Genomic DNA, 19,469 nt, shown 5'->3' with positions numbered 1-19,469 from the left:
GGGCAGTGACATCTGGTCCGGGCTGAGTCTCACAGGATGAGGCAGAGATTGGCAAATGCACTCTAGATAGAGACAGCACATGTGTCGTGGCTACAACAACATGGCACATTTGAGAAAACCACAGGACAAGGCCTACCTTCTGAAGAAATTATTCTCCCTTCTTCACCCTGCCATCATCCTGCCACAAACCCAGTCTCTTTGCCCATCCTTTGCATTATGTCAAAAATTATACACGGAGGTGCTCAGTAAATACTGGATGACATACGAATGAATGATTCATGACATCCCTCAGTTACAGCAATTTGCTTCTCCTAGAATATCCTTTTTCTCTCTCTCAGTCTGCATTCCATCAAGACCTGGCTGGAGACCCACCTTCTTAAAGCTCTTATTATCCGAGAGCAACGCAACGCAAATGAGCTGCACTTATTCTGAATTTCATCTTTCAATGTTCTAGACTTGTTTAATATTTTCCGTCTAATCTTGTCTTCCTAATTAAACATAATGTCCTCAAAGGCAGGGATTGATCTCCTTCTCCTCCTCTTTCACGTCTTTTATAATTTTTTTTTTTTTTTTTTTTGGTAAATTCAAATATGCCAAATCCATATATACCATCTTATAGAGTAAAAGTTTAACTTCTATGAAAGAAAGGGAAGAAGAAAGGGAGGGGGTGGGAGAGGGAGTTTGCCTTGCTTGCTCTTGAGCTCCTTCCTCCTTCAGAACACCACATTCAGCCACTAGGCCAGAGCGGCCTTTGCTGACCTCCTAGTCTGTTATTCTTTCTCACAAATCTAGTTGCCTCCCTCTCCCCCTCCCTCCCTTCTTTCCTTCATTCCTTTTAGTCTTAATATAAAAACTTAATATGTAAAATCCCCCCACCCCATTTTTACAATCTTTTTAAAATTTAAAATTTCCTGAAACGAATTTGAATTAATAAACAAGATTTTACTCAAAGGCTTCAAATCTTCAGCAAAAGATAGTATACCAGTGCTTCATACTTTGTAACCAAAGGCATTACTTTGCAAACTTTTCTTTTCTTAAACAAGTAAGATACTGTGATTCCTTTTGATGCAAAGTAGCAAACCAGACACAAATAGCAACAACTACTTTTCAGACACAAAGAGACATCACTGTTAATTCTACCTTAATGCAGATGGGCCTGGACTTACAAAAGGGCTACTTCCTGATAAACCCATCTGAACCAGATAAACCCATCACAAACTCAAAAAATTTTAAGTCGACCTATTGTAAATCAGAGAGCATCTGTTTTTCTGTATCCTAATGAGCCCTCAAATCCATTTTCTTTAAATGTCCATCCCCACCCTGTGGGCCAGTCTGCCATCTCTTGCAAACACTTTCAGTTGGACTTCCTTCATCTACTCTTACCCTTCTCAGTACTTTCCTATAAAGTCAGCCAGGAAGAGCCAATCTGCTCATGGCATTTCCTCCTTAAAAATCTCTTGGTGGCTGCCTTGCTTATAGGGTAAGGACCAAAATCCTTAATAGCACCTACCTTGGCATGTTCCAGTTCCCAACCACCTCACCAGCTTCGTTTCACACCAAGTACTCTCATTCTCTGGGCTCTGGCCACATAGCCCTGACTTCAATTGGTCACCTTATTTCCTCTAGCTACTGGGTCTCTATTCACGCTCTTTGTTCCTCAGCTCAAAAGCTATTTGTTTCCTAGGGAAGCCATCTTTGATCCATACAACATAACATTGCACACACACTCAGCACAACATGCTTTATCTTCACAGCACTTATTACTTTGCAATTATGTATTTGTTCATATAATTATCCATATAATGTTTGCCTTTCCAACCAGTCTAAAAACTCCCTTAAAAAGGCACTGTGTGTTTTGTTCAGCATTATATATCCCTAGTACCTACAAGATTCTGGGCTATAGGACGCTTATTTAATATGTATTTGACAAACAAATGCCATCTGCATTTTATATATATATATATATTTAAAGCTATCCTAGCCAAAATTCTGATAAACTGAATTTTACGGACAAGGGAAATTAAGTAGGGTATTCCTCTTCAGATAAAAAGATGACAAATTAGCCCAAATTTACTCATACATTTATTTGCTGCAGGTCTACATAAATTGCTTATAATTAGTTACATTTCTCCCAAAACAACTGAAAACAATTCAATGAGCTTCACTTAAATGATTTGGGGCTTTTCATGGGCTTTTGCTTTGCAAATAGCATACTTCATTTTTACAAATGAAGAAAGAGCCTTAATATTCAAAACTCCTCAAACTTAGGAGGGGAGATAAATTGGGATAAAAAGCAAGGAAAGACACAATATTTTAGTTTGTAAAATTGGTTTATTTACAAATTGGTATTTTAAAATTGTATTTGAAATTTTTATTTTTATATATTTCCCTGGTAGGCATTCTATATTTTCTTAAATATGGAGGCAAAGGATAGGAAACCTGAGTAAATTTAAGAGATTTACCTGCTGCTACAGTCAGTAAAATTTAACTTTTAATCCCTGAGAAACAGTAAAGTGTCAAAAATAGTATTTTCATACTTTCAAATATAAAAAAAAATTTAGCAACACAGAAAATAAGGAAGCTACTATAACTAGCCTCTCCACAAATAACAATGAGAAGTCACTCTCTTACAAATTAACTGAGGGTGTGTGCACATGCATTAAGTTATGAGGTGCACTTAAGAGACTACGATGCTCTAGTCCTCAACTTTTTAGTTTGTCCCATTTGAAAAATATTCCTGGAAACTGGTATGTAACTTAAATAATAGAAATGCCCATTGCTAGCTCAACTTCCTCCGCTTTCTAAACTTTTGTGTGTTATGTATGGTTATGGATTTTCCCTTACTGTACAAGATCAAAATTATCTGATTACAACCTAAGCCTCAAACTGCAATGTTTCTGTAAAGTCACTTTGCAGCAAGTCACTTCAGTTTCCGCAAATATCAAATGAGGATAATTATAGTTCATAGGGATGTATAAGGATAAACTGATGTTCATGCAACACCATGAAATCTCCAAGGAGCTTTCTATGTAAGGGGTAATGCTCTCTGGAACATGTGATACAATCATAATATATTCCTGCTGCTCCTTATTATAGATGACTTAACACTCCTAAAATGTCAGCTTTCTTCAGAAGAATAAATATTAACTCATTAGTTTCCTCATTAAGCTTCCTTGAGACACATGGGAATGGCAATTATGCCCCCACCCCATATATATATGAAATGTACCACAGATATTAAGGATGTGACCATAGCAAAATAGTAAGTCAAAGTCAAACGAAGTAAGGAAACAAACCAAAGACTTTGCAGTAAGATGCAATCTTCTCATGTATGTGCAACACACTGGCAGTCATTTTTCATTTTGGACAGTGTTAAGTATTACTAATGACAAGTGTTTATCTGCCTAATAACCCAAAGGAAATGAAGTGTACTTCAAACTTAAGAAAAAAAGGAAAGTCACAAATACCTTCCTCAAATCCCTCTTAATGCTCTTTTCAAAACAGAAAGTAGTCAAATCAATTTCCCCTTCTAACAGACCAATACCAATGTCAGCTAGGGACATTTTCTAGAGCTAGTTTGAAGGCAACTTTGAAGTTCCAAGAATATTTCTTTGTGTAGCTGTTGATTCCAAAAGGGATAGGATTGTAGAGACTCAAACAGAATAGTATATTGATCAATTTTAAAAAGAGCTTTTGAAAGATCTGCTAAAAGGAAAGGGAATGAGTAGGAATTATAATCTCCTGAGTCAGTCAGTCAGTCAGTCAGATCTGGACAAGAAATTTTAAATTTACATTGCCACTTTAGCACCATTTTTCAATTTTGTACATAATGCACATCTCTTAACACTTATATTTCTAAATATATTGGATTTTGGGATTAGTTTCCTGGTTAGATTTTTTGCACTGGGTGTGAACTTTAAGCAGCAAGATTAGCAGTAACGAAAATCTATGGCCCAGGTTGTGACGAGACAATTGGGAACTCTTACAGCATTCCCTTGTTTAAGTATATCCCAGTATTGATGCAGGAAGCCACACTAAGTTAATTCCTTGGCTGTTGGTAACAGAAGGAAAATAAATAAAAATGTGAGGTAGTTCTTTCCACAAGAGGGAAATATTTGACTACACAATATCCCTGCAATGTCTGACAAATTACTAGAGCATCTGCTTGCTGTCATCTGTAAGTAAACTCTTAGCTTGGTATTAACTGAACCTGACAAATCATGAGCTAGTTGCAGTTCCTAGGCCTTATTTTCCGAGCCAACCAAGGCAGGAGACACTACAACACAAAAAAATATGAACCACAGAGACCACCAAGTACAAAAACTGCAAACTCATAAGCATTAAAAAACATTGGGTGGAGCTGGTTAGAACACACTAGAATAATTTACCAGAACTTGTGCACAGAAAAGAATGAAGACTGGTGGGGAATAATTGACAGGCTCTGCTCCCCCAGCTTAACTATCATCATGAAGTTTAAAAGACATGAAGCTCTAGCATAATAACACAGCAGAGGCTATATATAAAAAAGTTAACATAAAAATCTTAAAGGTAAAGGAATAGAATATCCTAGGAAAAGCAAGAGCTACTTACTAAAACCTTTGTCTTTCCACTTGGAATCTGCATACTTATATTGAACTAATAAAGTACTCCTATCAACAAACTAGTAGAATGAATTATTTTAACTTCTCAAGACACTGATATAGAGCTATCCATTTTGCATTCTAAACCCTCTCCAGGCTAAGTGACAAAGGATAATACCAGAAATAGATCAGGAGTTAAATTATAGTTAGAAAGGGGAGAAAAGTAAGGTAGGACATTAAAATTTTATTCTGAAATTATCTCTGGCCACAACAATAAAATTTAACAAATATTCACTAAACAGTCTTACTCCTGTCATCAGCTGTACAATACATACAGTATCATAGAACTGGCCACTAGGATTAAAATCCACTAGAACATATTTAATGTTAAGTGGCGACAGCAGCATCTCACAGAAATTTTTACATACATATATACACAGTCCACATTCAACCATTTTCACATATTTTCAGTACACACAGTTGCAGCATATTACAGTCACATGTCTAAGTTGTTGCTCGATAAAAACCCAAGCCACTGCCTAGACATAACTGTAGCAGTTGAGCTGAGTATAATTACAATTAATTTTATATATGTCCATAGCAGAGATGTACAAGCCCCTAAGAAACAGAGTTCACAAATACTTTTTTTTAATGCTATTACAGCATTATGTTGGGCAATATTAAAACCTTTACCGAGACCAGATCAGTTTTTTTAAAAAGTCTTCTGCTTACCAGAAATATTTTTGATGAAAAAAATTACAAAAATGAATGCGCTCCTTAAAATAATTCACACTTTAGGATTCCAATATGGCCCAATGCTACTGATGCCTAAAGTGTTTTCTAACATTCTGATGGAGTCGTTTAACACGACCCCAAACCACCCATTAAGTTTAAAAGTGGCTTAAGTGCCTTGCACCCAAATTGTAAAAATCCCTGGCCATCCTTACTAGAGCCAGGCACATATAAAAGGAATGCACTTTGGTTCATACCAAATGCCCTGGGATTAATCACACTATAAAATTAAATGGTTTGAGGTAAATTTTTACAAATACAGTTGATTTTTGTCTAGTGTTAGCATAACAAAAAAAAAAAAAAATGTAAAAATCAGTCTGATGTTAAGATACAACAAAGACCATCTTTAACCCCTTAAACATAGGAAGTCCCTGTGTAACACTACCTGATGGTTATCTTTTTTCAGTGCCTGAAGATGAGTCATGCCTTATGGTTTCTATTAAGGCCTGTAACTAGATATTTAAGACAGATGTAGTTTTGCAGAGATGGGTTCCATCCTTACTGACTAGTATTCAAAGAGTTAAAGAGGCCAAAAAATGCATGCCCTACAATATGGCATTCAGAACAAAAGGCACATTGTTAACACTAAGGGCACAATTTCTCCTCTACTGTTAATCTACAATGTCTTGCACCACTGTTGCTCCACTGCTGGAGCAATATATTTAAGTGGTAATGAACACAGTGGCGGTGCAAGAAACAGAGCCAAATGAGACTGCCAAAGACAAGACAACACTGTGCTATTCCTAAAACTGAAAACAGCGCCGACATCCCTAGACAATGGTAACCTGTGAGACCAAAAACTGTTTCCAAGCCAACTCTTAATAGCCTATCAGAGCCCTTCATTAATTTGTTTTAAAATCACAAAGATGCAACATTTTTCTTTTTTTGACATGACAATCAAACTAGAATTTTATTAAAGCAGCTCTATCACTAAATGCTGAAATGTGGCAGCTCTTGTGAATAAAAAAATTTCACTGTATTTGGAAAAAAAAAGAAAGCCCCACAGTGCTGCACATTATAGTTTGGTATAAAAGTTTCCGGTTTCCATTGAGAAATAAAGATAGTCCCAAATTCAATGTTGGCATCTTAAGAACCAGTTTTGTGCGGTGGGGGAAAGACAAGCAGTATTAGTCCATTTATAAATTTTCACATGTATCATCATTTTATACGGAAATTAATAACAGCAGACTCAGGTTTGTATACTTAAACGTAAATGTGAAGATAACTGGAAATGGAAGAGGAGCATTAGAAGAGAAAAAGAGCATTATGTTTTTATTGATTTAATGTCCTAAAGAAGCTAACCATCATTAAGAGGCTGGTGGTCTTACAAAGCCACCAAACCAAGTCTTATACTTCTTATGCCTTTAAGCCAAAATCTAGTACACAGATCCTTAAATTCTATACGCCATTGATTGGGAGTATTGTCATGTGAGCATTATTTAAAATGTAACTAATGTATTATTGCACTTCCACAGATTACACAGAAATGTGTATAATATGCTGAGAATTTGACTAAGGGAAAAGAAGCTATAATTTCTAAACACAGAAGTACAAATTAATTTATCAGTGACACCTTAAATAGTAAAGCAAATATCTATCACTATTTTAATAAGCTAACCTTATTACTGGTTTTTTGGCAAATATCTGAAATATTTCCTGAGCATTTTTGTCCACCATCAACCAACGAAGCCTAAAGTATGTTTTTCAAAACTTTTTTTTTTTTTTTTTAAGATAAACTGTAGGATTATTATTAAAGAACTTAACCGGAAACTTTCTTGGCCTCACTGGGGACCATGCTTTTAAGTACTTGTAAGTCAATTTACAGGTAATACAATAATCTCTGTGCATATATAAGCTTACTTATCCTAATTTGTACAACCCAAAACCTATCGTCCAAACAGGCAGAAATCTTTCTAAATTGCACATACTAAAAAATTTGTTTCACGTGCCTTGAAATTCATATACATCATTGCTCATACATTAGTGATAAAATACTGAAATTTTCACTGTGAAAATAATTATTATTCAGAGAAGAAAATATTCTTTTACCAAACTCTCAGTTACTTTGCCAGATAAAGTGTCATTCCCACAAAAATAATCAGTGCAATCCAAAGGAAAGTAAAATAAAATAGAGGAATGCTATCTCTGGGGTTCTTCTAATGATATGAAGAATAAGTCAAACCATTTAACTTGAGGTTGAACTTTTCCTCCTCTACACACGTTGTTAACATTGGCCTCACTGAACAGCCAAAGAGACTTCTGTTCACCAAGAGGATTTTCAACCCTTTTTCTTTTTAAAGAAAAAGTTGATAGTTTCCCAGGCTAAGAGAACTTTACAGTGGCACCTGAAAAGTGTGAACTCACTCTAATCTGCTAAATCTTCTTTGGAACTATGGAAATCCCCACCTTAAGTAGCTAGGCTGCTGTTCTTTTTTTAATTGGAATATGAAACAATGGTCTTAATCACAGCTGAAATGTCTCTTTTCTGTATTAACAGTCTGGGATACACAGTTGAAGGAAGAAGACAAACTAAATGCAAGCAACAGATGTGTGGTATTAAAAGAGGAACAGAGAGGAAAAATGCAGAGAAAAGGGAGGAACAGTTCATGGAATACAATTCTAAATTTAGGTGCAAAAGCAACTCTGTAATATGAGGCTTCTTTACAAAACAGCTTGCCGATCATACTAGAAAATTTGGAGGAACACACACGTTTCCATTTCCATTTATCCACTAAAAGCTGCTTTGCCAGTTTTTAGAATGTCAAAATGCTAACTGGGCAGTTTAAACCTTGGGGATCTTATTTTGTATTTGTTTCAGCACTAGAGAAAAATCTCTAAGGTACAGTTTTTCTCAGGATATCACTTTCATTCTGACCGTTCTCCTCCCACTACCCCACCACCCAAATTTATGAAAAACGGAAGCAGGACATGCTACACCTGTGCATGGACCTGGAGCATGGAGGGAAAAGGAGGGCCTTACGGGGCTGTCACCCTGGGGAGAATATAACATGAACCATAAAAACATAGTGAATGTCTTTGACACCAATCTGTAAATGCGTGGCAGTCATGAAGTAATCAATGGCCTGCCACTGATGTTATTATTCTGCCACACTAAATACAGTAAGGCTCATTGTACTTTTAGAACACAAAAAGTTTCCGAAAGTATAAAAACTTAAAGCATTGTCCTCATGTATTTTATAAAAACAAAATGAACAACTTTCTTACATTAAAATTAAGTGCTGAAAAGATACAAATGAGTAGAGTTATTGAGCAAATAAAAACAGGTCTGAGCTACTCCTTTTCAACCCAATAAGGCTCAGCAAAGTTGTATCTTTCAGATTACCAGCATCAGGGGACATGAGCTCAGCTAACGAGTTTTGGCAACACTGTCCTCTGCTGAATATTCCCGTTGGCATCTGTCATCTGTGCCAAATTAGTCCTCAGTTTGGAAGCTGAGCTGGAAGGTGGAGGTAACTTGGATATAGATGTGATAGCACCGGTGCTCTCAGTTATCCTTTTCACTGACGTTTTCTCCCCGGTGGGAGGCTTTGGCAATCGCCTCCTCAGCCAGGGGTGCCGCAAAGCCTGGCCTGGGGTCATGCGCACTGCAGGATCCCACTCTAAACACTGTTTTAAGAAGTCAAGGAAAAGGGGATCGTCACACCCCTTCAGCGCGTTCCCCCACTCTCTGCTCTCCGGTGGGCCCCTCAGTTTCCCCCTCCGGGAACGGCCTCCATTGAGGACCACAGAGCCATCTGAGAGTGTCGTGACAGTGCAGTAACGGGGGTAACCCTTGGAGCTCACAAAATTTTTGGCTCGTTTGGACGCATCCAGCAGTTTCTGCGAGGGCATGCCCAACAGTTCAATCATACAGGCCAGCTGGTCCCCTTCATCCTCCCCAGGCAAGAGGGGGTAACCCGTCAGGAGCTCTGCTAAAATGCAGCCCAGGCTCCACATGTCAATGGGCATGCCATACCTGGCCCCAAGGATCACTTCTGGAGCCCGGTAAAAACGCGACTGGATGTACGTGTAGACACGCTGATGCTCGTAACAACTGGAGCCAAAATCAATCACTTTAATACCGCTTCTACCCTGCTGCTTTAACAAAATGTTCTCGGGCTTAAGGTCACAGTGAATTATTCTGTTTTTGTGCAAAGCATCCAAGCACTGCAGAATCGAGTGGGCAAACTTGCGAACCAAAGGCAGGCTGAAGCCCTGGAATTTATTCTTCTTGATGAGCTCATAGAGGTTCATGCTCAGCAGCTCAAACGTCATGCAGATGTGGTTGCGGAAGGTGAAATTCTCCAGCATATGGATGACATTCATTGTGTTATCCTTGTCCTGCTTCCGCAGGTGTTCCAGGATTCGGATCTCCTCTGCTGCTTGCCTGTGGAAGCGCTTCTCATTCCGCACCATCTTTAGGGCCACGTGCTGGTGGACTTTGTGATCGTAGGCCTTGACCACCTGCCCAAAGCTCCCCTTCCCAATGACCTTGAGGACCTCGTACCTGTAAGCCACGTGATCATGGGGCACCTGCACATATGATCCCTGGTCGTCATCATAGCCACCATTGTTGGGCCCACCTGTCATGCCCTGGCGCTTCTTAGCATTTAGACCCAAGAAATATATTTCAGGGTAGCTGAAAATCTCATGGTGTTCAAAGGCTGTGAGTTTTTGCATGTATTGCTTCATTGCTTGTTCAGGTGTCATGGGGGTGGCTTTCACCTTCCCCATGCCTTCCATGGACTTCAGAGAGGTGGAGCTCCCCTGCCGTCTATGAATGCTGTCCAGCTGCCGCTCTGGCACCACTGGCAAGCCCGTTTTGCCCACTGTTGTAAGCCCATTTGGTTGTGTCGTGAGCACTGTCCGCTTGTTACTGTTATCCTCAAACAGCTGTTGAACCTGGATCTGTCCATGAGGGTGGCTGCCGACATGCAGGTGATCATTCATTGTGTGCTTACTGCCGCCAATCTGGAATTCAGACAGGAAATATAAATAGAAAAGAAGTGGTGTCTGTTCAAACGGGGTATAATTGACCCCCATCAGCAACCACCCCCTCCACCCCACCTTTACAAAATCCCACTTGGATTGAGTAAAGGCCACAAAACATGTGATCCTGAAAAAAGGACCTCATAAATGCCATGCCTAACAGACAAGATGGTTTGCTGTACATATTCAGGGTTCCCCACGGAGGCAGAGACCATAACTTTATCATTCTATATCTAACACTTAGTATAGGGCCTGGCACATCATAGATGTTCCACTCAATCCACACTTGATATAAAAATGAAACAGGATACAGAAAAAACATGCACACATAAGACTCTATGTTGGCTCCTCCACCCCCAGATTACAGCACCTTTCATATTTCATCTAGTAGTTTATTAACATGAGGACAGGGACAATGTCTGTCTTGTTCACTACTCTTTCCCTAATACCTAGAGCTCTATCCTGAAAACACTTTATCACCAGGACTTCCCCTTTCCTTGAAAATCTGATGAAACCTAAGTGCACACATGATCCAGTGACAAAAACAAAAACCCTGTGTTTTAGGCTTGAAAGATTCCCATGTAGATATGCGCCACAGTGTCTTATAAACCCCGAACCTATTTTTAAAAGTTCCCAGGCTTTACTAACTGTAATAACCATTTAAGGCATTCAGCCCAACAAACCAAGCAACGACCACACTGTTTGGCCTTCCTCCAGAGGGGTCAGGGGCTCAGCTCTCTGAAGATGTACATTTCTACGAGCTGCTGGGATACTTGAGGTTTCCAAACAGGAATCCAAAGCAGCAACCTCTTGTTTCAGGTACGCATGCCATCCCTGAGCATTCCTGTCTAAACTCTACCAATGGTGTGAGCCAAGGGGCCCCAGCCCTCTACTGACAATCTTCTTGGGATTTCCTTTAAGCATTATGACTGCTGAGAGGTAATGGGTAGGAGAGGACTGGCAGCCAGGATCCTCTTCCAGTTAGGAATTCCTGCCTTGGACAACCCCAAGTCTTAAAGCAGCCTGGGAGGTGATTTTTGTATGAAATCTTACATCAACTTGTCATCACAATCCACCTCATTCATTCAACTGGTGTTAACAGAAGGCTGGCTGCCAAAGTGACAGAGTCCCTGCCCTCCAGGAGCTTACAACTAACTAGATGAAGTCTGTTGCCATCAGTATTTTTTCTATTATCTCTTTTAAATCCTACTTTTAGGGCTTTACCTACTACTGAAAGAGCAGAAGGGCTGTGTATATGTAACATAGTAATTCAAAAAATGATTTGGGAACACCTGGATTATAAAATGAAATTCTAACTCCTTCTTACTAATAGACTAAGATGTTCACATTTTCTTTATTGGATACATAATATGCACAATGACTGTGTGGAGAGTGAGCTTCCTCTCTGCCCACTTTTAACTAAAACAAAACAGAAGACAATACTTGGGGCCTGTCTGACTGTGACTTCATATAGGCTCAGGGATATCATTTCTCAGACTTATAACTGAGCTTTTTTATTAAACTCATAGATGATACTCCGTGCTAGCTGATCTTATATTCAATAAGAGTAGCCAGAAAGGTTATTTTACCCTTGTTCTATGTCAAAAGCAGGGCAGTCCATAAAAATGAATCAGGCAAGTCTTGGGCATATATACAAGAGGTACAGGCTTGTCCAATGCTTTTCTTCCCCAGCCTCGCTCTCTGCACCCTCTCCTGTCCACTGTGGTCTTTCAAACACTAGGGAATAAAGGGGCCTGAATCAAAATATCTCTCTCCTAAAGAACCATTATCTTCAGAGTGGAGTGGTGATATTTCAGAAGAAAAATCCACATTACCTGTATACATGCTATTAAAAAGCACAAAGCTGCTTCATTAGGACAAAATTAACCTTGGGGCTTTAGAGATTTCTAAAAACAGAGCAAAGTAAAACCAAGCCTCCAAAATTTACTTTAAGCAATTTTTGTGTTTCGCAAAATTTAATACATGCTCACAAATGTTTTAGTAACTAAAACTAATGAGACTGCCAAGAAACGACCATCTTCTATATCTCCAAATGCCTTCTCTTGTTCTCCTTTGCAGCATCAACTACTGGTTCACCTAACCTTAGGTGGGTTCAAGAGTTCCCCAGGGTTCAAGCCTCAATTCTCGTGGCTTCTTACTCCCATAAGCCCCTGCAACTGATCCTGAACACAGCCAGGGCTTCAGCAACTGCCCATGGCCTGAGGTTTGCACATTTGTTCCTTGAACTCAGACCTGCCAAGGTGCTATCTCCTGAGTGCAAGACACACATATCCAACTATCAATCAGCTCCCTCTGCCATAAGCAACTCAAACTTAACTCATTATTTTTCTACCAAACTGGTTTCCCACTCCCATAATCCTCCATTTTTGATCAACAGAAGGCTTCCCCTCCATGTAGTCAGTCACTCAGGCTATCCACCTGCAAATGAATCCTCAGCACTGTGCGCCTGGAAAACCTCTCAACACCTCCCTCACCTAAGATGCATCATTACTATGCCACGCCCTTTCCATCAACACTGCCTCATCTTACTCTCCTGATGTCTTTCCCTGGGACAACTGAGGCAGCATTGTAAGTCTAGAATTCTAAGTCTAGAATTCCTCAAATCTCTTCTCCATAGTGCTTCTAGAGTTAACCATTTAAAAATCTCAACCTGAGACCATTCTTGCTTTTTGCCCAAGGCCCATGGCTGTAACCTATTTCCATAGCTAATGCAAGAACTTACCAGTAAGAACACAAGGCTCTAAAATGTAGAGGCTAAATGATCTGAGTCCTTCCATTCGCATCAACTACTGTCACTCTTCTCTCCAAGAGGAACAAAGCTAGATAGCCCAGGACCCAAAAAACACCACGCACTTTTACACTCCTCTGCTTTTAGTGAGGTCACGTTTCATAATGGTAGATTTTCAGTTAGACACACATTAAATGATCCAGCTCCACCATTTACTAAATGTGTGACCCAGGGCAATTTATTTCATCTCTGTTAACCTCAGTGACCTTGTCTGCAAAAAGAAGGGAACAAACTTACCTCATTAGGGCTATTAGGGGGATTAAATAAGGTAGTATGTTTAAAGTACTTAGTAGTCAGTCAATGAGAGCATTATTATTACCCTTTCCAGATGTTTCTTGGAATCTCCTTTCTCATACCTAGGTGATTCACCCTTCAATGCATGGTTCAACTCTCACCGCCTGTGTAAACCTTCCCTGACCTACTCAACAGCTACTTCTCTACTCGGAGTGTATTAATCTAACACTTATTTCTCTTTACTGCAATTGTTTTAACATCAGATGTACTCATTTGGCTGTGAGCAATTCCAGGGCTGGGTCCCCTCTTATGTTTTTAAGTCCTCATTAACATAAACCCAGGCATATAGTAAGAGCTCAATAAGTATCTTTGGGATGCAGGAACACATGTCAATAGATCCTCCTTATTATAACACTCTTGCCTCTCTTAGAGTTGTTCCTGAGAACTACATTGTGTACCTTCATAAGGAAACATGAAGTCAATGCCCAGGGAATTGAGAAATGTCCCTGGTAACCTAAGTCACAAGACGTTAGGCTTGCAGGGCATCAGCACAGACTTGGAGGCAAAGGACCTCCAAGCATAAAGTACCTGTAGCAGACACATCAATCAAACCATGTATAAACACTTGTAGCAAACACATCAACCAAACACCTAAAAGCAACACATGCAATCTTAAAAGCTTTCCAGATGTTAGAGATTCATTTTAGAAGCTCTAGCAAAAGAAGACTTTGAATCTCAAATATTGCAGGACTCTAAAATCACAATCAAGCTCGAAAGAACAATTAACTGACTTATAAAAAGTGGGGCAGAGAGCGGGGCTGGGGTGCTGAGGGACTACAAACGCCAGAACATTTCCAGAATACATGTCAAGACTACATCATAAACTTAAGGATATTAAAAACCTCTCTCTCCAGCTCAGCCTCTTGAAGTCTGAGATCATGGCTTATTCCGATGTCAATGTATAGCACAGTGTGTGTCATATTTAAAAATACATACTGAGGCTGGGTGCAGTGGCTCACACCCGTATCCCAGCACTTTGGGAGACTGAGGCAGGTGGATCATTTGAGGTCAGGAGTTCATAACCAACCTGGCCAACATCGTGAAACCTCATCTCTATTAAAAACACAAAAATTAGCCAGGCTTGGTGGCGGGCGCCTGTAATCCCAGCTACTTGGGTGGCTAAGGCAAGAGAATTGCTGGAACCCTGGAGGCGGAGGTTGCAGGGAGCCGAGATGGAGCCACTGCACTCCAGCTTGGGCAATAGAGTGAGACTCCGTCTCAAAAAAACAAAACAAAACAAAGCAAAACAAAAAACAAAAAAAACATAATGAATGCAATTGTTAAAACAGCTACAGTTTATGGGTTCAAATCGAGAGACCTGCAAAGGCTTCTGTGATCATGAAGTACTTTGGTATTAAATATTATATAAAAACAATAGTCTAACCAGTTTCATAGTTTTCATTTCTTCCAATAAGAAAATGGCAAAGAGCAGATATTTCACTGTGATAATAGTTTTGGGTGTTTAAAAACTTTTCTGAAGTCATCTTAGAAATGCTGTATAGTATTATGGTAATAGAACTGAGTCCAAAAAGACTGGAATTTCAGCTCCTCCTCAAACATTCTGACAGTCTGTGTGGCCCTAAGTAAAGTGTCTACTTTTTCTTCAAAGTACTGCCATTTTTTAAATGTGTATTTTAATTCGAATTATTTTGTAAAACTGATTAACTGGAGAGTGTTTTACATAGTAAAACAGTTATAAAAGTTACACATATTTTAATATTTTTGAATTTAAAATACTTCTATTAACAACTGCCAATTAACATTAATAGAAAAATAATAGGAAGTAACAGGCACACTTCTCTCACACAAACAGAAATAAATTACTAAAGTGTAAAACAACTTATACATGGAGATATAAAACAAGAGGGCAACGGACTAGATAAATTCCAAAGCTTATAACCTTTATAATCATATATTTGACCTGCCTAGTGTATCACCTGTAAGAGAAAATGTGGGCAAGCTCCTATGACAAGATCATTTTTATCTCCTTAATGCCCTCCCCACCTCCCATTCATTCTAGAAGTTCTTCCTAGGTGTAATTACTCTGGAAATAATAACTAAAAATTTATAAAAATCTGACAGACATATGAGAATATGGATCTACAAAGGTTCTTGCATTTATAATGAGGCTAGTACAATTTCCTAGAATTAGCAGTCTCCATCAGCATATTAAAACTAGATGCAGGAGGGTGTAGGCTTTCACTCCGGCCTTGATATGAACTGGCTGGGGAATCCTGATGAAACCAGTTACCTTGTCTGAGTCTGTTTCCTCATCTATAAATTGAAAGACTAGAAACAGATAAACTCTGTGGTCCTTTTAACCTTTCCTGTACTATGAAATCTGCGATGTTATAGAAATAAAATCAAAACTAAACCACCATCGAAACCCAAATTCATACCTTCAAAGTCAAGCATCTAATAATTAACAGCATAGCGAAGTTTACACACACGTTAAAAACAAGTAAATCTGGCACACGCCACAGCAAAATACAGGCCTCCATTATGAGGAGTACTGAGAAGCACATTCACATCCTTCCTTTTCTGGTGCACCACAGGCTCTCCCTCCAGTGGAGACTTGTCGTTTTATCTACTTTCATTACATATATTTCAATGGCAAAGAGGCTTTGATGAAGCAAAGCCCATCCTTACAAAATTGGAATCCACATGCAAACCAAATAGCTCTTTTTCCAGGTCACACCATGTCATGTGATTACATCAACACATAGAAAAAAAAAAACTGGATATTACATTTTCCAAATTGTCAGATGATCCCAAACAAAAAATCTAAACCCCTAAAATCAATGGCAGTTCGGTACCTAAATTTTCACTGCAACAAGAACACTGAACAGTAATATACAGAATCATCCGTCCTACTACCATCCACAGTCCAACACAGATGAGTTAACTTCTGTGCAATGAATTCCCAGCCCCTGGGACCAGATGTGTCAGGCCAGAGAGACAGACAGAGGGAGGGGGAAGACAGTAACAGCAACAAAACATTTTCCTACGAAACTTGCACACGTCTCTCCAGGTCTAACAGGTGCAACTATGGTCTAGACATCCCCTCACAGTTCTCTGACAAACAAGTTTCCCCATATGTCCCCAGAGCTACTCCCCTGTAGGCCGGGGGATGGCCTTTTTTTCAAGAACTCAACTTTCGCTTGGCAAATAAAACCAATTCCTGGCAAGCATCCCTCACACAGAACCATCTTAGGCTGTTCCTGTGGAAAATCCAATCGGGAAAAAAAGACCTCCAAACCATCACCTCCTCCAAGTGCAGATCTCCTCCAGGCTGGCCATCACCATCCAAGGGTGATCCCTGGGAGCTGAGAAAAGGTACATTCTGAAGTCGAATCCAGCTTGCCAGTCTCCACAGCCACCAGCAACCAGTACCACGCTGGCCTCTCCCCTCCCTCTGGGCCCTGAGAGACCACAGCACCTGTTAGGTGCTTTGTCCTTCCCACCTCCAAAGCAACGCTTGCCCTTTCCTTTTGAATAACGTCCAACTGCAGAATCCTACAGGGGTGGCTTGTTTTGACTGCTGCGGCGGCTCTTATTTTTGTTAATGTTAATTACAATTTCTGCTGTGCTCAAACCTGTAGCACTCATAAAACATGCTTACACACGCGGGGGACAATTGGCGATGCTCCCTGCTGGCTGGAGCCAGGCCTGGGAGGCTCTTTGGGGGATCGATTTTCCAGGCAGGCCGGTCTGGCTGTCCCCTAACACATATCTGTTTCTATAAATACCCACTACCCACGGGGAGGTGGGGGAAGGACAGAGATGTTTACCGGGTCAGGGAAAGGGAGCTCTGGGATGCAAGGACGAAAAATGAGGAAAGAAGGGAAGCAGCAAGGAGGAAGTTCCTAGGAAGAGGAGCTCATGGCTGGGCGGGCTCCGGAGGGGAAGTAAGGGGCCCACGCCACGAATCTTCCTTTGTGGCTGCAGCTTTGGGCTCGCCCAAGTTAACGAGGGCGGCGTCGAGGAGAGGCCACGGGCCCGGGTCGTGGGGCTTCTTGTATCTCGACCCCTCTTCTCCCGGCGTCAGAACCCTTCAAGTCCGGGTGCTTCTGCCTGGGGCCCCTCCCGCCCCCACCGCCCGGGCCGCCCGCGGGCTGGGTCTCACCGTGTGGGCTGCGGCGGCAGCGTTGCTGGCCCGGAGAGGCGGCAGGGCGATGGGGGAGGGCGGGCCGGTCCCCACTCCGCTCCGGGTGGCCCCCGCACCGAGCCCCGGGGAAGCCTGAAGCTGGCGAACGGCGCTGTCCCCACCTCGGCCTGGAAGCCACGTGCGGGAGGAGACAAAAGAGGGTCAGGGGGGAGAAAGTCACCCAGACTACCCCCCACCCCACTGGGCAGCGACACCCCTCTCCCAGGGAAAGACAGAGGAAGAGACCGGGGCAGTACAAACGGGCGTTCGGGTCACGGCTCCCCAGCGCACACCCACGGGCGGGGCGCGGGCAGCGGCAAAGTTAAGTCGGGCCCTGGCGCGCGAGTTCGCGACCCGGCGGGGAAGCCGGACCACGCCGGGGCTTGGCGGCCCACGTTGCAGACTGCCAGCGGCCGGGAGGTGGGTTTGGACAGCTGAGCAGGGCGCCACGGCCACGCCAAGCCCCGGGCAGAGAAGGGCGGGGCGGCAGGCCTGGACGGTCCCCGCCCGGGCCCCTGGCAGGCAGAAGCCTCTTCGGGCGGAGGACTCCCCTCGGAGGGGCCTTCGGCGCCGCGCGCAACCCTGCGCGGAGCCCGGGGCGCGCCGTCCGTCCGGGGACTCCCCCGCGCCGCGCCGCCGACTTTGTTCGAGGTCCCGCAGGCAGCGGCCGCCCGCGCCACGGGGGCTGCCCTGGGTCGGCAGGGTTCCGGGGGGGGGCGGCGCGGGGGCACGGCCTCCTTACCGGTCGGGAAGGCGGCGGGAGCGGCGGCCGAAGGTTTCCTGGTTAACATGGCCGCTGGAGAGGAAAATGCATTTCAGGGCTGCCGTCGCCGCCGCCGGTCCTGCTGCTACTTTTGGCGGCCGCCGCCGCCGCCGCCGCCGCCTCCTCCCGGCCGCCCCTCGCGCGGTTCCCCGGCGCCTCGTCGCCGCCTCGCGTCTGCTACAGCCAGACACACACAGTCCACTGCATCCCCTCGGCCCGGGCCCGCCGCCGCGAGCCCCCCGCTCTCCTCCTCGCCGCCGTCCTCCTCTTCCTCGGGCGGCTGCAGCACCCTCCGGCCCGTGCACATGCCTCGCCCTCCCCTGCGCGCCGCGGGCCTCCCCGTCTCCCTCACATAGGGGCGCGGGGAGCTAGAAGCGCCGCGAGGACCGAGAACCGCCTAGCTCGGGAGGCTCTCCCGGGCCCGCGCGCGCGCGGCCCCGCGCACTCACACACAGGCGCCGGCGCGCGGCCCCGCCCCCGCCGCCCTCCACCGCCCTCCGCCGCCGCCGCAGGCCCCGCCCCCGGTTCCCCTGGCTCCCCCGGCTCCCCCCGGCTCCCCCCGGCCCTGGCCACGCACACCCCGCCCCCACCCAGCCTCCCGCCTGGCCTCTCTTCTCTCCCCGGGTCTCGCGCAGCCGCCCCTGCGTTCCCCGGAAAACTCGGCGGGCTCCGCTCGCCCTCCTCCGCCCCCTCCGGCCATCTGCACTGCTCCCCTCGGCTCCGCTCCGGCGACCTTTTCCCCTCCCCGGCCTCTCCGGCCCCCGCGGAGCCCCTCCGCTGCCCTAACAGCTCAACCTACCGCTGCTGCCCTCCGGCCGAAAGTGCCGCAGAGACCCCTCCCCTGCCATGCCCACCCCTAAACATAAATGCATTTTCAGCTCTTCGAACTGAATGGCTGCTCACAGACAGTACTGCGTCCCCGGTCCCCCATTCTCAGTCGCGGGGACTTAGCCACTCCCCTCTCCCCGATTCCTCATGTAGATAACTTAGTTGTGCGAGGGTCACCTCGGAGAGTCAAGTCCTGGGAGGGGCCGCCGCTGAGCTCGTTGACCCTGAGCAGGGGCGAGAGAGGGGGCTGCCCTCCCACCTCCACTA

The 19,469-nt window shown here is 43.4% G+C and overlaps 1 protein-coding gene across 5 annotated transcripts; it reads right to left on the bottom strand.

The window, feature by feature from the left end:
* Window positions 1-2,311: 2,311 nt before the first annotated feature.
* On the bottom strand, window positions 2,312-19,250 carry DYRK2 (dual specificity tyrosine phosphorylation regulated kinase 2). Of its 5 annotated transcripts, XM_025402960.1 has the most exons (4): window positions 18,354-18,415; window positions 17,591-17,739; window positions 14,849-15,043; window positions 2,312-10,343 (listed from the first exon to the last, which is right to left on the bottom strand). In XM_025402960.1, exons 3-4 carry the CDS (start codon window positions 14,864-14,866, stop codon window positions 8,736-8,738), a joined length of 1,626 nt encoding a protein of 541 aa, XP_025258745.1. In that variant the 5' UTR covers window positions 14,867-15,043; window positions 17,591-17,739; window positions 18,354-18,415; the 3' UTR covers window positions 2,312-8,735. The 5 variants fall into 5 exon arrangements, with proteins under 5 accessions (XP_025258745.1, XP_025258743.1, XP_025258747.1 ...); XM_025402958.1 differs by lacking the exon at window positions 14,849-15,043 and having other exon boundaries at window positions 18,354-18,827; XM_025402962.1 differs by lacking the exons at window positions 14,849-15,043; window positions 17,591-17,739; window positions 18,354-18,415 and adding an exon at window positions 19,174-19,250.
* Window positions 19,251-19,469: the final 219 nt, after the last annotated feature.

This window comes from Theropithecus gelada, chromosome 11 (genome assembly GCF_003255815.1).
Source record: "Theropithecus gelada isolate Dixy chromosome 11, Tgel_1.0, whole genome shotgun sequence".
Lineage (NCBI taxonomy): Eukaryota > Metazoa > Chordata > Mammalia > Primates > Cercopithecidae > Theropithecus > Theropithecus gelada.
The sequence above is the reverse complement of the archived record's forward strand: the minus strand, read 5'-3'. Positions and strand labels throughout refer to the sequence as shown.

Bases quoted from the DNA above. Each gene is read 5' to 3' on its own strand.
- DYRK2 (XM_025402958.1), bottom strand. From the start codon at position 18,402: ATGTTAACCAGGAAACCTTCGGCCGCCGCTCCCGCCGCCTTCCCGACC. The intron at 17,740-18,353 runs GTAAGGAGGCCG...CGTGGCTTCCAG, and splicing joins TCCCGCCGCCTTCCCGACCG to GCCGAGGTGGGGACAGCGCC. The intron at 10,344-17,590 runs GTGAGACCCAGC...TCTGAATTCCAG, and splicing joins CTGCCGCCGCAGCCCACACG to ATTGGCGGCAGTAAGCACAC.